Below are 19,899 nucleotides of genomic sequence, written 5' to 3' on the forward strand. Positions count from 1 at the left end.
AGCTGGTGCTGATACAAAGAGAGGGCCATTTAAAAAATGGAAATGGTTGGGAGGAAGGGGTATAATGTTTCAGTCCTTTCTCATGGTCAAAGAAAAAATGAGTATTAAGTTTTCTTAGAAACTGAAAATGAAGAAAAAGACCCAACAAAGCAGCACTAATATAGAGATTTTATTTAAATTGTATCGAGTTTTTACAGCACATTGCATGTTTGTCACAACGCAACTGCACAGTTCGGATTTTTGGCCACATCATGTCACTTACACCCACAAGAGCTCTGAAAGGAGTATTTGATGAATACATCTGAGCTGAGAGCCCAGAGTCTCTCTCCAAGGCCATGCAGTATGTTCACTGATGGGACAGCCCCTCAAAACAGCCACACAAAGTATACAGATACAGTCTCCTCAAACGTTGCCAATCGAAGTGCAGTGAAAGTCAAGTTAATTAAAAAGCCACTCACAACTGGCAGTAAATTTTAATGACTGAGAAAATGCTTAGAAGAATTTTATGTATCAAGACAAGGAATAGTTTGTTATTTTTTCAATGATCTCAGGAATTTCCCGGACACTAAATCTCCATTATTCAACTCCATTTAAACGAAAAAAGTTCCGCTAGACTGACCTAGATACGCCAAAACTTTTTAGGTTACATCCATGGCAAGTATAAAAGCACAGATGCTTCTCAGTAGGGCTGAAGAAAAGGTCAGGACAAATAACAGTTCTTGTTCTAAATGCAGATCCTAGTTATTTTCGAATGAAAATTTTTTTTCTAGGAAGAAGCATGAACAAGTAGCAGTTAGACGGCTACCATAATTTTAAAACAGGCTAAGCCTAAGGGTAATTTACCTTCCATACACCAACGAATTAAGTAAAATATATAAGGAAATCCTAGTGGTTTCATTATAGGTCAAGGAGACTGTATCTGTCCCAACCACAGTACATGGCTATATCACTGTATCTTTTGGTTAAGTGCCACTGGTACATATTAAGATGGAAAAACAAAAACAAAAACAAAAAAAAAACCCTTTGGTCCAAATGGACGCATTTTCTCTCCCAATTTTGGTATCGAGGCTTTATTCTCTTCTGTTTGGGTTCCATTGTTAAGTGCACAGAAATAGACAGCAGCATTTGTACTGAAACCCTCACATACCAAACAGCGTATTCTAGGAGGTAAAAACCAAACACTAGATTCTACCCTCAAGGTGTCAAGTGTTCAGGATAAGAAGCAGTGTGACCCAGAGGAGGCAGCAGCCAAGGGAAAGAGGACATGTGGGAAGAGGGCAATGGAACAACAACCAAAATAAACAGTGTTTTATTTTCATGCCAGGAGAGGATCAAGGTGTAGCTCCTGTGTTAGCACCAGGACAACTAGGAAAAGTCAGGCGCAAAGGGTAGGGCACAATCAGCAAATATTTCACAAGGATAATTTCTGCGTTTCCCTTCTCATTCTTCAGAGTGCACACCTCGAGAGCTGCCACTGAGTAACAAAGACTCCTGCCTTCACAGCTCAAAGTAACTGATTTCTGCCAGGACTGAACATCAGCAGAGTTTTCCTCTGCTCCCAAAAAGGTCTCACTCCCTAAAACTGTCCCCCTAAACTGAATATTCACTGATGCTGGCTGATGAGCCAAGTGAAAAATACAGGAAAACCTCCACTTGCTGAACCAGTCTTTAAACCAAACTCCACAGAAAGACAGAGCTAATGCAACTAGAGGGAGTGCCTCTAAGGACTGAGCCTTCATGCACAGACACAGAGCACAGAGGTACAGGGTATAGTTCATTTCAAATAGGATAGGAATTCCTATCTTATACACTATAATCTGCCTTTTTCAAGGTGGAGGAGAGATGGATCTGGTTATCATTTGGAGTTTGGTTATACATATGCCTTTCTATTGCTGTTTGGGGCACACATCACCAGGCAGTATCTATGAAATCATCATCTTGTGACCCCAGGAGAAAGAAACTGGAGCCACCAACTCAACGTTAAGCTTCCAGACTCTGGGTCTGGATCAGGACCATTACCCCAAGGTAAGGGTCTCACCAGTAGAGGACCTCCTGCCAAATTGGAATTCCTCTGCTCCAGTCTCATGGTACCAAGGAGGATTTCTCAAGACTGTATCTTTGAGCTCTGTGATTTCATGAGCCACACCAAGGAACCTTCAAAACTACACCTGAAGCAGATCCTCCCTTCAAACCTGCTAAAACTGGACAGGTCTTCTCCTCTGGCATTCAACTGGAAGCTGTAGCAATGGGTTTCTTCAGATGTTGGCTCATGAGTTCCCTGGCCCGAGATACTTGGATATGTTCGTAACATGAGTTACAGACGAGAACTGGATCATAGAGTTGTTGATCAGGAATGGGCAACTTCAGGTGGCAGCAGCCAGCACAAAATACATTCCCACAATTTCTGCCAAAGCACAAAGAGGGGAGAGTTCATCAGAAATGCCGATATACTGGGAACGAATGATACTCTAAAAGGCCTTACATGAGTAAAGAAAAAGTTGGTTGAAAACAAAAATAGTTCCTATTAAGATATCTCCATTTTCAGGTTAATTCAGTTTAGTTCATAACTATGTCCCTCAGTAGGCTTTACGAGCCATACTGAATCATAGGCAACATCTTACCTGCAATGGTGTCTGCGTTTGGCCAACCAGAATTCACAGTCACAATTATAGCAATGTGATGCCATATGGTCTGGAACCCAGCGAGTCACCTAACAGAAGGCAAAAGGAAAAATCCCAGGTCCTTGTCAACAGAGTGGAAAAGCAACACTGCAACAAGGAAAGCATCCCAGAAGAAAATGACAAGGCCTAGGCAGCTACTACTGCCCTACAGAGAGACTCACCTGGGGAAGAACAGGTCAGTCATCTCTGAGAAGTATGAGAACTCACTGGCTTGCAAAAGGACCTGCCATATATTTGCCTGGACATACCTCAGTCTCTTTCTTATCAACAGGTTCCCAGCTTGCTTCTGAAAGGCAGTCTTCACTGTGATCAGAACCAAAATCTTCTGTATCACTGCCATCTGACTCCTTCAAACACGTCTAAAGGAAAAGCAAAGGCATCACCACCATCATCTTCACCACCGCTAACATTCATTGTTTACTGTGCATCAGGCACTGTTTCTAAGTGCATCACATGCGTGAACTTATTTAACTCCTCACAACAAGCTTATGATGTATGCTATTATTTTCCTCATTTTACAAATAAGGAAACGAAGCCATAGAGAGAGTTAAGAGCTAATAGGTAGTAAACGTGGGATTTGGACCTAGTGTCTGGCTTCAGACCCATGCTCTTTTTTTTTTTTTTTTTTTTTGCGGTACGCGGACCTATCACTGTTGTGGCCTCTCCCGTTGCGGAGCACAGTCTCCGGATGCGCAGGCTCAGCAGCCATGGCCCACGGGCCCAGCCGCTCCGCGGCATGTGGGATCTTCCCGGACCGGGGCACGAACCCGTGCCCTGCTCAACCACTGCACCACCCGGGAAGCCCCCAGACCCATGCTCTTAACCAATATGCTCCATCACAGTATGGAAAGAGTATTTCTCCTGTTACATTCTAAATCAGGAGTTCGCAAACTACAGCCCACAGGCCAATCTGGCCCACTGCCTGTTCTTGTAAGTCAAGTTGGAAGACAGCCACGCTCAATTCATTTACACATGGTCATTATGGCTGCTTCTGTGTAAGACAGAAGAGCCTAGCAGCTGCAAAAGAGACTATATGTCCCACAAAGCCTGAAGTATTTACTGTCTGGCTCTTTACCAAACAAATTTGCTGACTCTTGTTCTAAACCATCACCCTGAATAGTAAGAAGTTGTTAGCCCTAACCATCCCCCCAGCAGAGGAGTGGGCAGCAGGCAAGGGGTAATGTCCTAGAGCTGGCTTCTAGAAGCTCCCCGAGGACTGCTGTGCCAGAACCCAGTGAAGCCTAGATAGTCCTCATCATCTCTCACCTGGCTTATTCCAAAACATCCTAACCAGCCTCTCCACCTGGGTTTCATCTGCTTGACGCGCTGTTGCTAGGGTAGTAGCACTCTCTTTAGTACTCAATTGTTTTTTTTTTGGCCGTGCCAGTCGAAGTCCCTCTAGGGTAGTACTCTTAAATGCAAATCTGATCATGTGACTCACTAGCCAAAACTTTTATTGCCTTGAGGGTAGAATCCACACAACACAGGCCTCAGGCTGACCTTTCTAATCCCTTTCCACTTCCCAAGGTCACCTCCCACCACAGTACCAACTCCCTCCCCCTCACAGTCCCAGCACAAGTGTGCACGCATGCACACACGCGTGTGCGAACACACACACACCCCTTTATTCAAGCCATACCGCTGGAGTACCTACTGCCTCCATGCTTCTGCAAATGGTATTTCTTTTTCACTCTCTACATGGCTAAAAGCGACATTCTTCAGCACTCGGCTCAAGCGTTAGCTTCTCAGGAGAGACTTCCCCGAAATTTGACTCCACCCAGGCCCCCAACACCTGATGCTTCCCTCAACACTTAAGAACAGCATTCTAACTGTCTACTTGTCTCTCCCAATAGACTGTGAGCTCCTTGCGAGCAGGGACTATGTCTTTCATCCTACAGCCCAACCCCCTAACTCTGGCACACAGCAAGTACCCAATGAATGGATATGGAATGCGTGAAAGGCTGGACGGATGGACAGAATGAGTGGCTGCGTGGCAGTAGGCGAGTACTTACAAAATCATCCTCGTAGTCCATGGGGGGCTCTGCTGGAGGGGCGCAGCAGTGGCGGATATCCAGCCTCATCTGAAGCTCACGCACCTGTCGACGTAGCTGTTCCACCTCTTGCTTGTACCCCGCTTCAATCTGCCGTAATCTATGCTGGATCACATCCGTGGGAAAGGGGAGTCCATCGTCATCCAGGTAGAGAGGAGGCACTGGAGAAGGGCAGCTTAGGGGAACAGGCTTCGTGCTGGAGACCTGCTTTGGGTGACCAGACAACCACATCTGGTTGTTTTTTCCACCTGGACCAGTACAGTGTCCATTGGAATGAGTAGAACAGACCGGTGACCTCACCCCTTCTCTCTGAGCCCACTGTCCCCCGAAGCAAGACCCTGTTGCCCGCATCTGCTTACTGCTCGACCTCTTGCTACAACAGCCATAGGAGAGCAGCCGCCGAGGGCTGGTCTCCCCACTCGGGAAGGAAGTCACCATCCCTTGGAAGCTGTCCCAGTTGGACCCTAAGAAAGAGAACTCACTGATCTGGCTCTGAGAAATTGGCTTTCGGGCCAATTCCAATGGCACCTTTCCAAAGCGAGGGTTTTCCAATAACTGCCCATTCCTATTATTCCCTCTTTTGCCCACATCTTCTTCCCCCTGAATCAGATCTGGCACAGAACCGGGCTGTTCCTGGTGGGAGACACTTGCCACAGACCCTGGAGGGTCTTGGTTGAGAAAGTCGGTGCCTGGGTCTGGAGGAATTTGGCAGGTAGCACTCAGTGGGTTGCAAAGGGTGCCCAGACCGTGAGTTGCAGCACCTCTGGAGGGCACACCTAGCACAGAGTCTAGCTGGGCCTGCTCGGGGGCACCTGTGAGGGAGTCCTGGGAAGACTCAGGAAAATCACAAATTCCATCACGCTTGTTGGAAACAACTTTAGAGAGTGCTCGGACAGCTGCTTTTTCAGGACAATGTTCAGGTGGCTCCTCTGTGCCATCTAAAGTCCTACCCAGCTCATCCTGGGCAGGAGGGTCTGGAGCTGGTGCCTTAGTCTCTTCTAGGACTTTGAACTCGGGATCAGAGGTGCTGCTCTTCGTTTCCTGGGGCACTGCAGCATTAAGCAGCCTGTAACTTGGAGAAGAGCTTCTGTGACTCTTGAAAGGTTTATTGCTCAAGTAGTCTTTCTGGCTGCTGGGCAGAGACGGAGGAAGAGCCATTTCTCCTACAGTCTGCTGAAGACCTCCTAGCCCAGATTCCACGAAGGTTGCCTCTGATCCCTCAGGATTGCCATGCCAGGGCTCTAGGCCTGCTCTGGCCTCCTGACAGCGGTTATTCAGGTTGGGGTCACTGGATGTGCGCGTCAGGGGGCTGCTTGTGTCACAGGCAGAAAGAAGATCATCCATAGATCTCGTTTTAGGTAATCTGGAATGACAACACACCACCTCCAGGTCAGGAACTGAGCTACCTCCCATATACAGGAATTGGGTCATCAAAGCAATCAAAGCCAGAGTTCACAAGAAATAACAACATTTAAGATTACAGATGACCAATGTTCACTGCAAAAAGTCCGCTCTGCAAAGAGTGGAGGACATGAACTCCGGAACCCAGGCTCTGTCCTCAGCTTTCATCAGTCTCACCCCACACAGTCTCCCTGGCAATCTCAACCACTCCCGTGGCTTCAACTGCCTTCTAAGCTGATGCCTTCCCAATCTACCCTTCAGGCCAGGACTACATCTCGGCCTCACACCTAATGTCCAACCACCTCTATCACACATGGCAAGACAGAAAGAAGGTGGGTTCTGGAGGTTGACGATGCTGGCTCTGACACTGATTAGCTATGTGACTACAAGTAAGCTATTTAACCTCTCAGATACTTGGTTTCTCTCCTCCATAAAATGACAATAAATTACCTTGCAGAGATGCTACGAGGATTCAAAATATAGGCAACCAACCGCAAACTAATTAAGACTACCCTCACAGGACTTCCCCAGTGGCCCAGTGGTTAAGACTCCGTGCTTCCGTTGCAGGGGGCCCAAGTTCGATCTCTGGTTGGGGAACTAAGATCCCACCCACATGCCGCAGGGTGCGGCCAAAATAAATAAATAAATACATAAAGGCTACACTCACGACTCCTCATTTTTACAGCTTTCCTTATTATAAATTATCCCTCCATCACAGGAGTAACCAGCACAGCTTTTTACAACCACTCCAGTGGCAGCGTGCTCCTATGAGTCCCAAGTCAGCACGGAAACTTCCCCTAGTGTACGGCACGCAAAGTTCTGTACACCAAACCCTGCACACCAAAGGGGTAACAGACATTTTCAAAAATGACCGCCCTAATTTTTAAAGTTCTAAAGTCCTTGGAGCAACAAAACTTGAGGGAAATTTGCCAGGAAACAGTGGAGACTTCGCTGGACTCCTATTTTCAGATGCCTCAGTCAGCCCAGCCCACACTGAAAAATCCCTCAAAGGTGCAGTTACAACAGAGCTAGCTGATTTTTTTTAAGTGTTTGGTTTTTGAAACTTACTAATACTTCTTTAAAAGTATTCTTGTGTTTGATTTTACTTTCGTGATCAATGTGTGTTTGTGTGGTAACAAATTCCAGGAAGGCAATGACAACAGTTACAATTACAGTCTCTGGAGTCCCACAGCCAGAGCTTGAATCTCACAGCTTGGCAACTTGTTAATTTTTTTATTGTTTTTTTTTACTTTTTATTTTGGAAACTTTCAAACATACAAAGGAAGTAGAAGAGTGTAAAGAAATCCAATGTACTCTTTATCCAGATTCACCAATAGCAACAGCCTGCAGTCCCCCACAGCTGACTCCTATGTGGACCGAAGGTCTAATTAATAATGCTGGTAGAGACAATAATGCCTGAGGAGTTTGGAGCCATGAGAGAGCTCATCCAGCTAATGTGGTCAGGGAAGGCTACACAGACAGGGGAGGATCTGAGCTGGGGAGAGAAGAATGGGTTGTTGCACTTTAATGGAAGAAGAGGAAAGAGAGCAGGACATTTCTGATCTAGGGAAAGGTAGAACCAAAGGTGAGTCAGGTCAGCTGTTAGAGAAACCATTTCCTTTAAAACCCTTGTACAACTACTCCTCTAAATCCAATCCTATCTCGAACTGCCTGCAGCATACCTCCTGTGTGCTGTCAAAATATTTCAGTCCCAACCTGCCGGTATCTCCTCCTTCTCCCTGAACTGACACATCTTCTCAACTTTTCAGTGTCTATAGGTGGTACTAATATCCTCCTCCTAGTTTCTAAGCTCAGAGACTTGGGACCTTTTTTTTTTTTTTTTTGCGGTACGCGGGCCTCTCACTGTTGTGGCCTCTCCCGTTGCGGAGCACAGGCTCGGGACGCGCAGTCTCAGCAGCCATGGCTCACGGGCCCAGCCGCTCCGCGGCACGTGGGATCTTCCCGGACCGGGGCACGAACCCGTGTCCCCTGCATCGGCAGGCGGACTCTCAACCACTGCGCGCCACCGGGGAAGCCCTGGGACCTGTCTTTGACTGGCCTCTTTACTCTTCACTTCCACCCTTCAATGTTCAGGCAACTCCACAGAGTGCTAATGACTTCTCAACAACGTCTGAATTTAATCCTTTCTCTTTTCCAAGGACTCTTCCTTTCATATCTGTATTACAACAGTGCTGGCTGGTCTCTGTGCCTCCAACTACATTGCTCACTGATTAATTCTTGAAAAATCCCATTGTTACCAGGTCACAATGACTTACTATTGACAACTGAATCAAAATAAACTCCTCAGGGGCTTCTCTGGTGGCGCCGTGGTTAAGAATCCGCCTGCTAATGCACGGGACACAGCTTCAAGCCCTGGTCCAGGAAGATCCCACATGCCACGGAGAAACTAAGCCCGTATGCCACAACTACTAAGCCTGCGCTCTAGAGCCCACGAGCCACAACTACTGAGCCCGTGCGCCACAACTACTGAAACCCACGTGCCTAGAGCCCGTGCTCCTCAACAAGAGAAGCCACCGCAATGAGAAGCCCGCGCACCACAACAAAGAATAGCCCCCGCTCACCACAACTAGAGAGAGCCCACGCACAGTGACAAAGACCCAATGAAGCCGAAAATAAATAAATCAATAAAATAAATTTATAAAAAAAACAAAATTAACTCCTCAGTATAAAAGCCCTCAATGAACTATCCTGTTTATTTCTTTCTATTCCTCAAAATACCTCTTCCCAAACCCTGCCACCTCCAGAGAGGTGGTTCTTCTTTTTAAAAAAACTAGAAACTCTCTCATGCTTCTAATTCTTTTGGACCCCTCTCCACTAACCTTGTTACCAAGCTCATAACTCCCATTATTCCATTCATTTGTTTGTTCATTTAAGCATTTATTAAATCACCTGTTATGTGCCAGGCCCTGAGCCAGGCACTAGGGACACTAAAAAGCCATGGTTCCTGCCTGGTCTTCCACGAAAACGTCTCTGAGTAAACAGTCACCCTATGACCCCTTTCTTACTTCTCATTTCTCTAGTAGCTTTGAACAAGACACATTCTTATTCGCTTAGATGCTAACTTAGAATTGTTCTCTAATTGTCCTATGCCTGATCTTACAGCTTTTTAAAGGTATCTTATAGGATCAATATCTTCTATGTCTTTGGTACAGCCCATAAAACCTAGTACAGTACTAGGCAACTTGTAGGTATTTAAGAGACATTTATTGGTTTGAAAAGTTAGATATTGATTTAAGGCCATGGTTGTTAAATGGGTCACAGAACTTATTAAGAATCTGATTAAAAGTTATGGCCCCTCTCCCTAGAAAAGCAAACTTATGAACCTATACCCAAATTCTGCATAGTTTGTGGAAAGAGAAAAATCACAGAATTCCTGAAGCCTATCCATAGGCCCCTGACAATGGACACAGCTCCAAAGACCCTAAAACTAGTAACTTGGGGATTGGGGGTTTTTGTTTTCCTTTATAATATTCAACCAATTATGTAAGTTATATTTTAATTTTAAAAGCCTTCCACCAGTAAACAAAGATCAAAGTTAGAAATGCACATATGCTTTGAACCCAGCATTTTCATTTCTAAGAATTTATCTAGCAGAAACACTAGCACAAAAGCAAAGGTATACATATACGGTAACACTACTGAACTGTATACTTAAAAATGGTTTAGGGGACTTCCCTGGTGGCGCAGTGGTTAAGAATTCACCTGCCAATGCAGGGGACACGGGTTCGATCCCTGGTCCAGGAAGATCCCACATGCTGCAGAGCAACTGAGCCCATGTGACACAACTACTGAGCCCACGCACCACAACTACTGAAGCCTGCACACCTAGAGCCCCATGCTCCACAACAAAAGAAGCCACCGCAATGAGAAGCCCTCACACCGCAACGAAGAGTAGCCCCCGCTCGCTGCAACTAGAGGAAGCCCGCATGCAGCAATGAAGACCCAACACAGCCAAAAATCAAGACAATTTTTTTTAAAAAATGGTTTTGATGGTAAATATTGTATGTATTTTACAAAAAAAAATTTTTAAGATATACATATAAGGATGTCAACTAAAACACCCCTTATAACGATTAAAAAATGGGATAAACCTGAATGACCAATTGAAAACTGGTTTTATAAATTCTGATGCACTCTAAGTTTGGACTACTATGCAGCCGCTAAAAACAACACAGCAGCTTTCTGTGCGCTGTCATGGGCGGCATCCTGACACACAGCGGGGAAAACAATTTGCAGAACGGTACGCAAAATATGATTGGTTTTGGATTTTAAAAATGTTTCTACACGAGATTGTGAGAGTGGCTGTATCAGTGTAGAGATCAACATCTGGAAGTGCACGCACCAAAGCGCCAGCTGTGGACACCTGTGGGAACAGGGAACAGGGAGGCAGGACTGCCATTCTCTACTGTTATATTGCTGGGCTCTTTTTAATAACAAAGAACAGATATTACTCTTATAACTTAACCAATCTCCATGCTACTTCCCCCCAAATATTCAGCCAGAATATAACTTTAATTTTTACGTCTCCCTTTAAATTCTGAGGGAGTAATGTGAAGGCTGTTCTCCTTCTGGGAACCCATTTCTCTGGAAGCTAATGCTGGACATAGCAAAGGTTATTACTAAGATAGCAAGGTTCCCACGCCAGTGAACATCAATCAAGACCATTCCCACAAGTCTTCCTGAAATAGTCCTTTCTGTTCTGTTCTCCTCTCCCCTGGGTCTGTCACAAAGGGTAATAGCAGCTTGGAAAAAAGGTAACCACTCTTATCTTAAGGAAGGACCTTGGGAACATACAGAGTACCCTCCAAGCTAACTACGAGTCTTGGGCCAAGTTTGGCCTTCAACTGGCTCAAGAGGTTGCTTTAAAATATCTCATAAAAGGAAAAGAACAGCATTTAGGCAAGACACAAAGCAGTTGCTGCCTCCCTAGGGGAGAGAGGAGAGAGCAAAAAGGGCTCTTCTTACCTGTCCAGAGAGCGGCCAGAGAACTCCTGGCTCTGAGCCACCGGGGAAAGGTAGAGGTCCATGCTCTCCTCCCCGAGTGTGCATGGAGATGACGCTGGCAAGTAAACAGCTGTCCAGAGGTGCAGCGCCCGGACGTGACACACGGGGTGCAGGACCTAGGGAAGCAGCCCCGTACGTGGGTTCTGTGAGATGTTTCGGGGCCCCTTTCCCTCCTAAGCCTCTGGGCCCGAGTCCTTCCCGCTGACTCGGCCTTTTCTCCCTGTAGGTCCCCAAGACGCACCTACGGGATAAGGGTGCGGACTTACCATTTCTGAGCCTGATGTGTAGAGGAAGTTGTGGAAGTTCTTGTTGCCAGCTCGCAAAAGGGCCCACACAGAGCAGGTCCGCTTGTAGATGTTGCGCTTCTCTCGCTCACAGGGGTTGTTGGCCAGGAACGTGCCGTAGAGACAGGAGTACGTGTGCTGCACCAGCTTTACCTAGACGGCCAAGACAGCTTGCACCGGACCTGGGCTGCCGGCCCCCACCCTGGCCTCAGGCTCACGGACTTACCAGGCTCACGGACTTACCAGGAATGCTTCATTAAACTCAAACAGGCAGGGAAACTGCTTGAGCAACTGGTGAACAGAATCGAGCCACTGGAGGAACACAGGGCACTGCTCGTTCTGGTCCTCTGCGTTCTCCTGGTGGCCGCAGCGGTCTCCAAACTTGTGCCCAAAATCCAGCCAGTCAGATTCTACTAACACTTGGAAACCCTGCAACAAAGAGGAGGTTCAAGTGTAGGGCCTCTCTGGGAGGGCTACTGTGCTCCTTCCAGGGATGCCCGAAGCAGGGGGCTGGCAGCTTCAGAGAAGAACACGCCCAAACCTAGAAGAGGACTTAAAGCCACCAGTGTCCTCTATGGAAAGATCCCCCAAATGGATCCAGAGGGCCTAGTACCTTCCCCAAACACCCCCTTTCCCTCTGCTCTTTCCCACCCAACCCCTCCAAATACCTCCAACGTCCTGTAATACGGGTCCAGTAGTATCTTGGCCAGGGCTACAATCTGTGGCGTCCGATCCCAGCCATCCGAGCAGTGCACCAGCACAGGCCGGCCCTCCCGGTCTACTGTATTGGCCACGAGCACAGCTGCCTTCAGCATCACCGACAGGTGCTGCAGCCATTTGGTGCTCTCCAGAGCCGACAACCAGCTACAAGAGAGCAGAGGTCACATCTGTCACTAAGGGCGCCGAGGCTACAACAGTCTCTCCGCCATCCACGGCCAGCCACACCTTAACAAAGTCCCCAGTGAGAGCTGAAGCTAAGAGGCCCAGCCCATGGCCTTTCTGCCAAGAGGTGTCTAGCAAGAAGGTAGGGAAAATGGGACCTGGGGTGGACAAGACACTCTTTGGATCAACAGAGGAACTTGGGAGCATCACACGCACATCAGAAGCCACTCTCTCTCCTCAGTTCTCTGCGGCCTTGAGGACAACTCATCAAAACAAAAGGAACCCAGTGTCCTGTGGCCGTTCCAAAGCGTTGGCTGAGAAGTGGAAGAAGTGTTCTTGGAACGAGCCCATTGCACCTAGGCCCTCGGGTTTCCTGCGTCTCACACTCCCCAACTCCCCACCAGACCTTCCAAGCACGAGAAGTACTGGGTAAGGGGTGAAACTGGAGGGTGGATGGAATCAGAACAGGGAACACCTACTTGCTGGGATCGGGCATCTGGCTACACACAGCGCGGAGGGACTGGAAGCTGTTCCGGACGGCATGGATGTTGGCCATTCCCATGAACACGACCTCACAGCTGGGGTAGTACTCTGCATACATAAGAGGAGAGCGGAGCATAAGAGCGCGCTCTGCAGACAGGCATCCAGGACGAGAGCAGTCCAGTGGGCAAAGCTTCCCTGCAGGGCAGAGCACTCCAGGAGAGCGGAGCATAAGAGCGCGCTCTGCAGACAGGCATCCAGGACGAGAGCAGTCCAGTGGGCAAAGCTTCCCTGCAGGGCAGAGCACTCCAGGACGGGGACTCAATACACTCTGGAAGCCTCAATACCCTTTTACCTCCGGATGCTCAAGGGCCATATGCTAATAGTGATGACGATAACATCAATGACAATGCTGCTCGAGGACTACTAGTAATGACGATATATAGTAAATCCTCAACAAACAGTAGCTGCTCTGTGCCAGTAACTTTATATATGTAACCTCTCTACCGTCCGACAACTTTGCAAGGCATGTTTCAGCCCCACTTTACAGATGAGAAAGTCAAACTCAGACAGATGAAGCAATTTAAGCATAGTCCCAGCCACTGAGTGGCAGAGTCCTGCTCCCAGGCCAGGTTTGTTTGGCTCTTTCCACCACACAAGCTGTCCCCAAAGCCACCAGAGCACAGGCTGGCTGCAGTCGCTGAGGTAACAGCAATACCTTCACATTCACAACCTCCGCCCTTGGCCCGGTTGGCCACCGCCGCCGTGTAGGATCGGGCGTCCAGAATCAGCAGCTTCTGGGGGGCAGCTGTGCTCTCCACTCCAGAGCATGCAGTCAGGGAGGAATCTAAACACACACACAGCAGGGAGAGGACCCTGGGTCGGCCATCTGCCCAGGCGCACCCCGCCCTGGGGCACTCCATTTGATGAGACCCCTCACACCCCATCACCTTCTCGTCCCCACCAAAAGACAGGGACCCAGACACCTTGTGTGTTGTCGTCTTCTTCCCACCCTCTCACTTGGAGCCCAGGAGGCCAAGGTGGGAGCCTAGTCCCCAGGGGGCCGACACCACCCACACCTTACCAAAGTCAGCGTCACATGCCTCGCCGGCATCACTATTCCCAGTGCTGACAGAGCCCCCAGTGGTCCTTGTCCCTGGGTCCAGGGCACAGGCTTTAGCAATGGATGTGACTAAGTACTCATCATCGGCATTGCGCCAGCCCCACCAGCTGATCTCGGGCTGGCTGCAGCGGGCGATGGCAGCCCCGTTGCGTAGGTGTCTGACAAAACAGAAGAAACCATCAGGCCCTTGGCATTCACAGCCCCCAGAGGCCTACTGCTGAGACCCCAGCGGGCCAGACCAAGATCTCCAGAGCCAACAGGGGCCACCAGATCATCCAGGCTATGGTAATAGCAACCAAAAGCCCTTAACATCTCGAGACGGCTTTACAGTTTACAAAGCACTGTCACACATATTTCTCAAATGGGCTGTGTATTCCCAAGGTGACCTTGACTCATCAAATCTGCACAGCACCTGCTCCAGGTACAGACACCCAGCAGGAGAACAAGCCTGGGCCCAGAGCATGAACAACTCCAAACCTCATGGCTACTACCTGCCTCACAAATGTTTTTTTGTAAAGAACCAGGCAATAAATTTTCATCTTTGGGAGTCACAGCCAGTCTCTGTCGCACATTCTTCTCTCTGTGTTTTCTTTTTTTAAATAACCTTTTAAAAATGTAAAAACCGGGACTTCCCTGGTGGCGCAGTGGTTAAGAATCCGCCTGTCAATGCAGGGGACACAGGTTCGAGCCCTGGTCTGGGAAGATCCCACATGCCACAGAGCAACTAAGCCCGTGCGCCACAACTACTGAGCCTGCGCTCTAGAGCCCACGAGCCACAACTACTGAAGCCCGCGCACCTAGAGCCCATGCTCTGCAACAAGAGAAGCCACGACAATGAGAAGCCCGTGCACCGCAACGAAGAGCAGCCCCCGCTCGCCACAACTAGAGAAAGCCTGTGCGCAGCAACGAAGACCCAATGCAGCCAAAAATAAATAATTTTTTTAAAAAATGTAAAAACCATTCACAGCTCACAGGCTATACACAGAACAGGATACAGGCCGGATTTGGTTCACAGGCCATGGTTTGCCAACCCCTGTTCTAAAGCAATGTTTCACACACACACACACACACACACACACACACACACAAAGAGAGAGAGAGAAAGAAAGGAAGGAAGGGAGGGAGGGAGGGAGGAAGGAAGAAAGGAAGAAAGAAAAATGTGTAAACTCCCCAAAAGCCTCGTCCTCAGGAGAAAGAAAACTGAAGCAGTTTTTCTTTTAAAATTATTTCATAGCCACTTCCCCGAAGAGTGTCAATTCCCAGTCAACCACACTGCCGCAGACCTCCACTTCTGACTCTCCTCACTGCACGAAAAGCATCCCCCCACTTCCCCAGCCCCCACCGCCTCACCTATACACAACCACAGGGACCCGCTTCCAGGAGCGGAAGGAAGCCACATTCTGCAGCTCTTTATCTGTGATCCACACGGGAACCAGCAGCTTCTGGGGGTAACTGGGGCACAATCTGAGAAGAGACCAGATGGGGTCATGGAGCTTGATTAAAGACCTGTGATCACAAGATCCCCAGGGATGGCCCTGTGGGCAGAGGGACCAGGAGCCCTCCTCCCCTCACAGAGCCAGGAGCTGTGCCCACCGTGCTTTATCCACACGGGGAGGAAGTCTGGGTCTGCACAGGTGTTCTGGTTCCCCACCCAAGACCCTCTCACTTGTAGTTGCTGTTGATATGCGAGACTCTCCAGACGTTCTGCAGGTCAAAGCCCATCCTCGCAAGCTCGGCCTCCTGCCGACATCGTATGTGCTCTCCTGCAACACAGCCCCCGAGCCTGTCAGCATCCAAGAGCACGGGGTCCAGGGTCCAGGAGGGGTGAGAAGCAAGAGACAAAAAGAAGTCTCCTAAAGAGAGCAGCCTGGCCTCACCTGGCTGACACAGGTGGGTGTGCTGGTCCTCCTCAGTCAGCCCCAGGCACCAGGCATGGTAGGCAAAGGCAAACAGGTCCTCAGGCTTCGCAGGTCTCGCCGTGGCCCGACTTAGCCGCGAGAGCCACTCTTGGCACTGCTTGAAAGTGGAGAAGTGGCACCTGCCAGGCAAGAAGCCACGAAGTGAGGCAAGAGGTGAGTGAACTCTGGGGCCGTAAGGGTCAAAGACCCAGCCACAAAAAGGCTGTGGGGAGGGGAGACTGCAAAGCAGGAGGTAAGGCATGGGGACCCTGGGGAGGACCAGGGAGACTGGGCAACACCCAAGGGACATTGTCTTGCTGTGACAATTCTCTTCCCAAGAACTCTTGTCCTTGAGACGTAAGGATCCCCTCTAATGGGGCCCGACCATTTCTTATATCAAATCTGAATGCTATCAAATCTGGCCCTGAATGTCTGCTACCCCTTGTGTCTTCTCCCATGACTCTCCAGCACAAACCTTCTGTTTCAGGGAGGAAGTCCTACCCATGTCATTCCTGTCTCCTTGGTTTTTCACTTCTGCTTAATAATGTCTCCTCTCAGCCTAGCCATGTCCTACTGATACTCTGAAGAAAGTTGCAGTCCCACCTCTTCCTTGAGGCCTTCCGAGCCTAACCCACTCCACAGACCCCTTCTTCCGTTATTGTTAGTATGCTGGGAGTATTAAACAGTAAGTTTTCCCAGAGCATATTGCCACAGGTTAAGTCTTCCTTTAGCAACTAGACTTTAATCTCCTTGAAGGGGAGGGCAATGCGGATTCCTGTTCTTAATGCCTACAGACCCGAGTACATGGCAGGCTCTAAACTGGGCATCTTTTTTTTTTAAATTAATTTTTATTGGCGTGCAGTTGATTTACAACATTGTGTTAGTTTCAGGTGTACAGAAAAGTGAATCAGTTATACACATACATCTATCCACTTCTTTTTAAGATTCTTTTCCCATATAGGTCATTACAGAATATTGAGTAGAGTTCCCTGTGCTATACAGTAGGTTCTTATTAGTCTGGGCATCCTTTTAATAATCCTTGGAGTGATTCCTCTTTCTCTCATATCCAGTCTGTCAGCAAATTCTATCATCTCTACCTTCAAATATCTGACCACTTCTCACCATTTTGATTGCTACCAACCTGGACCAGCCACCATGATTTCTCACCTGGGTAACTGTAATAGCTTCTTAATTAGTCTCCAGTTTCTGCCCTAGCTTTTGTCCCCAACCTTCTTCCATCTTTTCTCAATACAGCAGCCAGAGTGATTCTATAACAGACCACGTCACTCCTTTGCTCAAAACCCTCCAGTGGTTTTCTCACTTCCCTCAAAGTAAAAGCCAGTCATTATGACAGCCTGACACCCCTCTTACCTCTCAGATCTTGTATCCCACTATCCTGACCCACTTGCCCTCCACTCCAGCCACACTAGCCTCCTTGCCATTCTTCCATTGTGCCAGGCTCATACCCACCTCAGGGCCTTTGCATGCACTGTCCCCTGTCTGCCACACTCTTCCCCCAAATACCCACATGGTCACTTTCTTCAAGTCTTGACTCAAATGTCACCTTTTCAGTGCAGGCTTCTCTGATCACTTTGTTTAAACCTACAACCTTCACCCCCATAGCACTCCGTATCCCCTTTCCCTGCTTTATTTTTTAACTTTACATTACCATGATTTAACATATTTTACTTACTATTTACCACTCCTATCTCCCCACTGGAATATAAGCTCCATGAGGGCAGAAAATTGTGTGTTTGTTCCCTGCTGTATCCCCAGTGCTTAGAACAGTCTGGCATAGAGTAGAGTGCTCGATAAATACATGTTAAATGAATAAATAAATGAACCAACAACAACGTGAGTGCTCTGCACCAGACATCACCCTATGTGCTCTCAGATGCATCTTCTCATTTAATCCTTATGAAAACTCCGTGAGCATTATCCCCATTTCTTTAGGTCAAGACACTGTGGATCAGAAAATTGACCCCCCAACCCAGACAAGGTTTTCACTGTTCCTTCCAAATGGGGAAAGGGAGGCAGTATTTTTCCTTTCTTGCTCCAGAGAAACCCTGCAGCAGAGAGGTCCGGACAAGACTAGGGCCAGAGGACCTGAGCGAGGCTCCGTCGTTCTCACCTCACCACTTTGGAGTCCTTGCAGGCGATGTGCAACTGGAACATATCACGGCTCTCCACGCTGTCAATCATCCGGAGGGGGACCTGGAGGGGAAATGCAGACTGGCGCTCATATCCCCCCACTCCACATCACTCCTCATCCCCGCCCCCACCCAGATGCTGATGTATCAATAGAAGGAAGGAAATCAACATTTACTGTGGGCCTCCTAGGTGCCTGGTAACGGTGCTGGGTCCTCTACATATGTGACCCCAATTAATAATCACAAGAAACCACAAGGCAGGTGTTTTCACACCATATTATTAAGGAGGAAATTGCACCTCAGCTGGGTGATTGATCAAGGTCACACAGTTGGTAAGTGGCACTCTTCCAACAAAGCCACTGTGCCCCTAGAAGGGCCAGCAACAGAGTGAGGGAAAGACAGAGAGGGGAAGGGAAAATTAAGTGAGAGAGACAGAAAGATAGACCTGCCGTTAGAGGAAGGACAATAAGAAAAAGAAGGGAACCCCAACTCTTTGGAAACATGATCAAGTAGAGCATTGGAGCAATCCCACCTTGAATTTCACAGGGATTCTGGCTTGGGTGTGGGAGAACAAGACAGAAACTCACGTTGATAACAGAATCCTTGAACTTGATATGCAGCCGGTAGTTGGAGATGGCAATGAGGGCATCGGCTGCGCGGCCCAGGAACTCCACTCCCTCACCCTGCAGCACTGTGAAGGGCACCTGCCGAGGGGCAGAGGGGCCCTCAGTCCAGAAGTCAGTCACCTCTCCATCCCCTCTCCAACCCCTGATCTGTAGGATCTCCTCTGGAAAAGCTGGGCCAAGGCAGGACAAAAGTTCTCTCTATGGTAAGAGCACCAGACAACAGCTATACAGGAAAGCTGCCTTTCCTTCCCTGGGGCCAAAGTCTCCATAATGCACATACAGACAGGCTCCCCTCCCTCCAGAGACCAAGGAGCAGGAAGCCAGAGCTCCCACACTAGATCCCCTTGGAGATATTTGGGTTGCGGGAGGGAAGGGAGGGTGTTTTTTAACCAGGCAGGGAGCTCTACCCACCCTGGGCCCCCAACTCTTCCTTACCTGCAGATTCTCCTCCTCTTTCACTAGTTCCTTGGGGGGGAACAGATCCTTGGCTTGGATGTACTCCAGGCTGGGGGGCCCCTCCTCACCCTGTGGGGAAGGCCTCAGCCCTAAGTCACCAGGCTCCGCCTGGCCCATTAGGTCTCATTCTGCTCCCCTCCCCTCAATAAACCCACATACACCCCATACACACTTATAAACGTTCTGGTCACCAGAGAATGGAAGAGAGACCTGGTTTGGTGGGAGGGGTGAAGTGGAGGGGGAACTCAATCCTCTTAAGCCTAAGAGAAGAGTAAGGTCCACAGAGTAACTGGGAATCTGCGCTCCTCAAAGAGGGAATCTCCTGTAGAGCCAAATTTCCCAAATGAAGGAGAGAAAATGAAGGAAGAGAAAGGCGAATGTAAGGGTAAGACAGAAGTGGGAATGGGAAGTGCTGCCCTGAGAAACAGGAACCAGGTGTGCGGTTGGTCACAGAGACGGGAGGGGACGCAGGTCCCTGAGGCCACTCCACTGAGGCTTCAATCTGGTGGGTGAAGGAGACAAAGAGGAGTGGGTCATGGGATTCAGTCCCAAGCCTCTAGAGGGCCTTCACGGATGCTTTCAAAAAGAGGATGTGCTTTGGAGCTGAGCTTCTCTTCCAGTTAGGCCCGCGCTGCTAACAAGCTCCTGCCACCTGCCAAGCAACCTGCCCTGACTGCTGATCTGAGGGGAACTCCTGAGGAATACCCACAGCAAGCAGAAGTAACTCCTTTCCCAGCCACCAGGGAGGGAGGGGAGAAGAGGGGATCCACGTGCCTGGGAAGAACCAGGGGACCCAGGACAGCCAGGGGAGAGAGAGAGAGGAGGTCTGGCAGATATTGGGG

General features: G+C 48.8%; 2 protein-coding genes across 4 annotated transcripts in view; both read right to left on the reverse strand.

Annotated features, from left to right (window-relative positions):
- The window catches only part of HSF5 (heat shock transcription factor 5), a 48,342-nt gene extending 46,256 nt beyond the window's left edge, over positions 1-2,086 (reverse strand). The window contains exon 1 of the mRNA XM_024757544.1: positions 2,039-2,086. Coding sequence (XP_024613312.1) covers positions 2,039-2,086 — 48 coding nt within the window. The remainder of the gene's footprint in view (positions 1-2,038) is intronic.
- Positions 151-19,899, reverse strand: part of MTMR4 (myotubularin related protein 4) — a 24,450-nt gene continuing 4,701 nt past the window's right edge. For 2 of the 3 annotated variants that reach the window (XM_024757607.1, XM_024757606.1), the window contains exons 3-19: positions 19,037-19,126; positions 18,563-18,679; positions 17,957-18,039; positions 15,805-15,965; positions 15,594-15,690; positions 15,278-15,391; positions 13,889-14,085; positions 13,523-13,651; positions 12,804-12,915; positions 12,111-12,306; positions 11,686-11,871; positions 11,425-11,595; positions 11,120-11,274; positions 4,694-6,095; positions 2,930-3,040; positions 2,622-2,710; positions 2,227-2,404 (exon numbers count right to left, since the gene is read on the reverse strand). In XM_024757607.1, the coding sequence (XP_024613375.1) occupies positions 2,227-2,404; positions 2,622-2,710; positions 2,930-3,040; positions 4,694-6,095; positions 11,120-11,274; positions 11,425-11,595; positions 11,686-11,871; positions 12,111-12,306; positions 12,804-12,915; positions 13,523-13,651; positions 13,889-14,085; positions 15,278-15,391; positions 15,594-15,690; positions 15,805-15,965; positions 17,957-18,039; positions 18,563-18,679; positions 19,037-19,126 (3,588 nt within the window). Of the gene's footprint in view, positions 2,405-2,621; positions 2,711-2,929; positions 3,041-4,693; positions 6,096-11,119; positions 11,275-11,424; positions 11,596-11,685; positions 11,872-12,110; positions 12,307-12,803; positions 12,916-13,522; positions 13,652-13,888; positions 14,086-15,277; positions 15,392-15,593; positions 15,691-15,804; positions 15,966-17,956; positions 18,040-18,562; positions 18,680-19,036; positions 19,175-19,899 lie in introns of those variants that run through there. The other variant, XM_024757605.1, reaches the window with a different exon arrangement.

The sequence above is a fragment of the Neophocaena asiaeorientalis genome, unplaced genomic scaffold (genome assembly GCF_003031525.2).
Source record: "Neophocaena asiaeorientalis asiaeorientalis breed wild unplaced genomic scaffold, Neophocaena_asiaeorientalis_V1.1 scaffold327, whole genome shotgun sequence".
Taxonomy (NCBI): Eukaryota; Metazoa; Chordata; class Mammalia; order Artiodactyla; family Phocoenidae; genus Neophocaena; species Neophocaena asiaeorientalis.